General features: G+C 41.7%; 3 protein-coding genes across 3 annotated transcripts in view; 1 reads left to right on the top strand and 2 right to left on the bottom strand.

Moving 5' to 3' along the window:
• SARC_01856 (dUTP pyrophosphatase) overlaps positions 1-366 on the bottom strand; it is a 2,734-nt gene extending 2,368 nt beyond the window's left edge. Inside the window, exon 1 of the mRNA XM_014304407.1 lies at positions 162-366. Coding sequence (XP_014159882.1) covers positions 162-337 — 176 coding nt within the window. The 5' untranslated portion in view covers positions 338-366. The remainder of the gene's footprint in view (positions 1-161) is intronic.
• A 1,819-nt stretch (positions 367-2,185) lies between these two features.
• SARC_01855 (hypothetical protein) lies at positions 2,186-4,776 on the top strand. Its single transcript, XM_014304406.1, has 3 exons — positions 2,186-2,619; positions 3,129-3,794; positions 3,970-4,776. Exons 1-3 carry the CDS (start codon positions 2,313-2,315, stop codon positions 4,542-4,544), a joined length of 1,548 nt encoding a protein of 515 aa, XP_014159881.1. The 5' UTR covers positions 2,186-2,312; the 3' UTR covers positions 4,545-4,776.
• Positions 4,777-6,339: 1,563 nt separating this feature from the next.
• The window catches only part of SARC_01854 (hypothetical protein), a gene marked incomplete at both ends in the record, with an annotated part of 5,172 nt that continues 4,565 nt past the window's right edge, over positions 6,340-6,946 (bottom strand). The window contains one exon of the mRNA XM_014304405.1: positions 6,340-6,549. Coding sequence (XP_014159880.1) covers positions 6,340-6,549 — 210 coding nt within the window. The remainder of the gene's footprint in view (positions 6,550-6,946) is intronic.

Below are 6,946 nucleotides of genomic sequence, written 5' to 3'. Positions count from 1 at the left end.
AGGTCAGCAATTGAACCGTTGACACAAATATGCTTTTACATTTGAGTTATCGGCTTAAAGAAAATGAAGTTTTTGGGTTTTGTGTTCATGGATAGTGTACATTTGACAAAACTACTGATACTCTTATTTCAAAATAATATCTACAGCATATAAAGACATACCTAAACAGGTCAAATCCCGCAGCCAACGCAGAACCCTTTACAGGGATAGTGGCATCGTCTGACAGTTTTTTAACTTGCATGGTAGACATTGTAGTACTTATGACGCCGTCAATGTGTGTCCTTTTAGTAGCGCTTGAGCTCATCATTCTGGCAATTAATCGGCTTCGAGAGTACATATATATACTTAAATTGTTCTTCGTGGCAGCGAGGTTATGAGGTAGACATGTAAAAGTCTGTGCGTTCTATATGCGCATCATCTCCGTGAGGCTCTGTCCAGCTTTGACTGTCATTTGACAATCACGAGACTAGCAAGTCAATCCAGAATTTCAGACCAGACTCTGGGATGTACCTATGAAAAACCAATACATAACGTAGAGATTGCAACAAATGCACTCACTATATTGCTAATGCCTTTCTTTAGACGAATAATATTTTATTATTATCTAAAGCGCGGGTTTATACACTAATAGAAAGATGTCTATTATTATCTGCATTACCGAGGACTAACTCACTCTTCAGTCTGGACTCTGGAGTTTTGACTGTGGAGTATTGTCGATTGACTTAGAAAAGTTTGGCGGAAAACTTGCGCGGGCTTGCGCCTTGCGACCAGGCGCTCAAGCCTCAATGTGCTGAACTGCTGATGCACTCGGCTTTGGCTTTGGGCCATTTATAAAAAAAAATTGGCCTTGTTTTGTTTTTGTTTTTTGGCATTCAGCGCTTTCTCAACACTAAGTTTCAGTATAACCCCTGTACCTGAGCGTTTTATATTCGACCACAATCGCTGATTAGATATAAATCTTATAGTCGTTGACCAGATTGAACGTTGCGAAATGAGACGGCATCGACACCGTCTACTGACACATCAGTCCCAAGAAACGTAAGGCACCAAAATATGTCACTTGCATAATACAAATCGAAGAACTTTCTTGCGACGCGAGCTAAGTATGTACAAGTTCATAGTTAAGTTTCTCAGTTGTACATATGAATTACACACTTACCGCACAGTATAACAAATGCCGAATGCGCATACGCGCAGCTTATGCGCTATATACTTCTCGGCACGAGAAGATTGAGTACAACGCTTAAAGTTCAAATCTTTTTTATATGTATGGTCTGGGGGTGGTGTTGTCGCCGCAATGACAAGAACAGCTTGTTATAGATTTTTTTTCAAGTAACTGACCTTAAGGATGCCATCATTGTATATGTTTTGGCGTTATTTTACAGGTTGATTCAGTTAATCATACCAGAAAACATTTCCTCCACCTATTCGATTCTCTACTGAGCAAGTGATTGTACTTCGAACTGAACAGAATTGCTACAATTGTCTCCTCATGAGATAATTTGTAAAAGCATCTTTTTTTTTGCTTCAGTGATATGGTTATAAAAGTTATATCATAGTTTCTAAATAATTTCAAAACTATTTTTTTAATTAGTGTGGTTGAGCGAATGTGAGAGAAGTTGAATCTAATGATAACCGAATACAGTTTTTAATCGAACAGGAGCGAGAGTAGGGTTTTAATCAAGGTGTGGGAGTAGGTTTAGGGTTTAAACTTTAATTACAACAACAACAACGACAACGACAACAACAACAGTAAATAAATAAATAGTATTAAAAATACAACTCAACTCAGTGCGCACGCAAGAGTAGACAAAGAGAGTATGAGACAGGGTCCCAGGGAGACTAAGGGTTTCATCCGGGTTTGCACTTCGCTGTAAGTTTGCTGGACTGGGACTTTGTCTTTGGGTTGTTGATTGTGATATCTCCTATTTTTAATTATCAGAAGGTTCGTGTTCTTCCGTAATTGAAAGTCCCCTGCAAATGAACACGAAGTACAATATTTCCTATGTGATGAAATATACTCATTGGTCTAAATCTTTGATAAAAGAATACTGATTCGTGGAGCTACAAAAAAAGTTATCGGCATTCCAGATCATAGACACCAAATATGGTAATTTTTCCAGAATTCAATTTAGTATTTTACCAAGTCGTTCGAAATCGACGGACCATTTTACGACACGTCTCAAATAAATACACGGAAAATAGTCCCGGTATACTTTATAGTGAGTTGAAGTTGTATGAAATTCAAATTTATTTATTTATTTGGCGGTGTGGATATTGTATGGTAAAAGGAGCACCATAGCGATTATGAAATGGTACTTAACCTGAATTTACACCCCGTGCCAGAGTCAGATTTGTATAACACAACAAACAGATATAACGATACCAATATGGTTTCTAAGAGTGAAGCCGTAAACCGATCCGTTTTCTCGGATTGTTCTGAGGATGCCAAGAACAAGATTGTAGATCTCCTGCGTGAAGATAAGTTCAGTGAAGGAGATGTAGTTGTGCAGCAAGGTGACCAGACCGGACGTCTGTCCATCATCTCAACCGGAAAATTTTCCGTCACTATGTCCGGATCTGCAGGCGAAGAGGTCCAAGTCGATGTGCTAAAGACTGGTAAGTTCGTTGTGATGTTGTATACATTGCGTGTGCTTGTTGCAATGATATCGCATTAGCTCCTCGCATTTATAAGGAAAGTGTCACATGTGTGCATATGTCTGATATGCATGTTAACGAACCATTGTGAGTTCGTCTGGGGGCTTTAAACCTATATATGAAGCCATCAAATGCTACTTTTGGGTGATACATTCTATATATAAATCATTTACATCTAGCGATACAAGTAGCGAGGTATACTCTTGAGTCTGGATAGTACTTTGGTGTTAGGTTTTGTAAGTTGAAGGTCTGTCGTTGCGGAGTGGTTCTAATCGTTCATTAAGTTAAGTAGCGTAACAAAGCACGCAAGATAACTTATAGTTACAGTGGGGAAAATTAAACTCTAGCTAAACTTAGGGAACGATCCAACCCCACACTTGGTACAATACCTGTAGTTCTGAAGCAGCAAACACTTGTAGTATTATTGTCGACTCAACATTTAAATTCATTCCCCCTTCATCTGACCGCAGGTGATTTCATCGGATTGGGTTCGCTATTCTGCGGCACCCCTCACTCGGCCACCGTCACAGCCAGCGAACCCGCTGTCAACTACTCGCTTGGAGATACTGACTTCAAGAAGCTATTACAGGAGGACGTCAGTGTCTCTCTAGCTATGCTTGGATACATGCAGAACATTGCCAGACGCGACCGTAAGGGACGTCAGATGGGTAGTGACGCTGAGAGTGGTGCCACACGCATCGCTCTGTTCGATGCCAAGTCATACGATCGCGAGACCTTTGACAAGGAGAACGAAAAGTACAACTTTGAAATCACATACTTTGAGACCCGTCTGGGTCCCGACACCGCGGCGCTGGCTGCTGGCTACGATGTCGTTGTAGTGTTTGTAAACGATGATGTGTCTGATAAGACCGTTCGTGCGCTTTCCCGCAATGGAGTGAAGATGGTTGCCAATCGATGCGCCGGCTTCGACCGTGTTGACTTGAAGGTTGCTGACGCTATGGGCATCCCAGTGGTGCGTGTGCCCGCTTACTCGCCTTACGCTGTAGCGGAGCACGCGGTGGCTCTATGCCAGACGCTTAACAGAAAGCTGCATAAGGCTTACAATCGCATTCGTGAAGGTGACTTCTCACTGGGCGGACTTGTGGGCTATGATCTCCACGGCCGAACCTGTGGTGGTAAGTATCAGTGTGATATATGTGTATGGTATTGTGCGGGCGTATTCAAGTAGTGCTTATGCGGGTCTGTGAGCTGTGCTTCGATTGGGGTTTTCTCGCTCATCCCTTTATGTCTCTAGCGCTTTAATAAGTACACACATGTTGATCATTTCTCTCCGTACTCTCCTCCACGCAGTAATCGGAACCGGAAAGATTGGTCAGTGCCTAATCGACATCATGATCGGATACGGCATGAAGATTGCGGCATACGACATCTACATCAACAAGACATACGAGGCTAAGCCCGAGGTTACATATATGTCTCTAGACGAAGTCCTGGCCTGCTCAGATGTGATCTCCATCCACTCACCTCTGCTGCCTTCCACCCACCACATGATCAACGCCGAAACCATCGCCAAGATGAAGAAGGGTGTAACCATCATCAACTGTGCGCGTGGAGGTCTGATTGACACAGACGCGCTTCTAGACGGTCTTAAGAACGGACAAGTGGGTGGGGCTGGGCTGGATGTGTACGAGGGAGAGCAGGGATACTTCTTTGAGAATTGGAGCGGGCGTGTGATCCAGGATGACCGCCTGGCTAACCTGGTGTCTAACACCAACGTGCTGATCACGTCACACCAGGCGTTCTTGACGATTGACGCGCTGGAGGCTATTGCGCGGGTGACGCTATCTAATGTGAATGAGATGTTCAACGAGGGTAAGAACGGTGCTGAGCTCACCAACTATGTGGCCCCACCCCCCAGCAAGTAAATGCAGGTGCTGGTATCAACCCTAAAACACGAGTAGTATATAAGTATCAGTCAGGTATGACAGGTGAGACGCACCCAATCCAATATAAATAAAAGCCAGTCAAAGTAACCATACCACGGTCATGTTCACTTCTAGGCTGGGAAGATTGTCCCCACCCCCCAGCAAGTAAATGCAGGTGCTGGTATCAACACGAGCAGTATATAAGTAACAGTCAGGTATGACAGGTGAGACGCACCCAATCCAATCCAATATAAATAAAAGTCAGTCAAAGTAACCATACCACGATCATGTTCACTTCTTGGCTTTGAAGATTGGCCCGCGCTCTACCTATGCGTAACTAACTCTGACTAACCAAATAGATACACGGATGCCATTCGTTACTTACGAGTGTCCGCACATATCGGAAGTATTAACGAGGTATCATGGTCATGCACTTCTAAACACATTCCTAGCTTATAATTTATTGGTGGTGTACCACATGGTTGGTTGACTTTCGTGGGATTCTAGCGTTGGCGACATATGTGCGCAGCAACGCTAGTGAAGTAAATACAACGCTAGTTATGTATATACAACGCTAAATATGTATATACAACGCTAGTGGTGTGTGTACAACGCTAGTTATGTATATACAACGGTAGGTATGTATATACAACGCTAAATATGTATATATAACGCTAGTTATGTATATACAACACCAGCTATGTATATACAATGCTAGTTATGTATATACAACGCTAGTTATGTATATACAACGCTAGATTTGTATATACAACGATAGTTATGTACATACAACACTAGTTATGTATATAGAACGCTAGTTATGTATATAGAACGCTAGTTGTGTATATATAACGCTAGTTATGTATATATAACGCTAGTCATGTATATACAACGCTAGTTATGTATATACAACGCTAGTTATGTATATACAACGCTGGTTATGTATATACAACGCTAGTTATGTATATACAACGCTAGTTATATATATACAACGCTAGTTATGTATACACAACACTAGTTATGTATATAAAACGTTAGTTATGTATATACAACGCTAGATATTTATATATAACGCTAGTTATGTATATACAACGCTAGCTATGTATATACAACTCTGGTTTTGTATATACAACGCTAGTTATGGATATACAACGCTAGTTATATAAATACAACGGTAGTTATGTATATACGACGCTAGTTACGTATATACAACACTAGTTATGTATATACAACGCTAGTTATGTATATACAACACTAGTTATGTTTATGCAACACGAGTTATGTACATACAACACTTGTTAGTATTTTCATGCACATATGCTTTTAGGATTTACAAAATGACCTCGAGTATTAGTCCGAGCACAATCCGCATACTGCTTACTGCATACCGCATACTAAATGGGAATCAGGCCGAAAGTTTTGAAGTACTTTTAAATAACTGTTGTTATAGTGAATAAATAGAATATGCGTCACCTCCGCGCTACCAGTCCTACCACTCCACAGCCATCAACATTTCAACCTGAATGTACTCTGATTGAGAAGTTCGGGACTATATCATGGACCCGTCGTATTTTATTTTGGACCGGTGTCGCAGGGGTGCATGTCGAACTAAACACACGAGGCAAACACTTTCAAGAAACACTCAAATGGTGCAGATAAGCACCACAAGGCAAGGCAAGGCAAAGCAAGGCAAGGCGGGTACTTCCGAAGGGATCAGTCATATACGTTTATATAGCGTTTCACATAGGCACTAGATTGTGTCCTTATCTACGAACGGATTCTCCTCATAATCCGCTCAGGCCGTGCAGAGTACGTCATCGCTACCGAGGGATTTCTGCCATAGATTTTGTAGCTGCACCGCCGTTGCCAAGGCAACCACACCCGCCTCAGGCGAAGCACCTGAGCCTGACTGAAGGCGCGAGAGCTCACTCTTCAGCTCCGTATAAAGTCCACTGTCATAACAAAAGGAGTACCATTGATTAGCATTGGTACGTGCCCGACAAAGCTTCAGGGTTGCGATAAGGATAAACGTTTATACTAATGTATGACAGTATAAGTAAGTATGCTCTGATGCACGGGAGAGCGTACAACGCACAGGAAGCGAGGGGAGTGCACCTGGTATATCCCGTATGTAGCATGAGGGATATTAAGGACGCGTGCAGGGGGGGGAGGGTAGGATACTAGTCAACAGAACTAACACACTCAAAAAACACAAACGGTCAGTAAGGATCTGATCACAAGCGTACGGGATAAACACGCGTGCAGATATACACACTACACACTTACACAGGTGATTCTAGTTATATATATATATATATATATATATATATATATATTATATATATATATATATATATATATATACTATACTACTAACTAACTAACTAACGTAACTTAACTTA

Source organism: Sphaeroforma arctica, assembly GCF_001186125.1.
Source record: "Sphaeroforma arctica JP610 unplaced genomic scaffold supercont1.78, whole genome shotgun sequence".
NCBI classification, from domain to species: Eukaryota; class Ichthyosporea; order Ichthyophonida; genus Sphaeroforma; species Sphaeroforma arctica.
The sequence above is the reverse complement of the archived record's forward strand: the minus strand, read 5'-3'. Positions and strand labels throughout refer to the sequence as shown.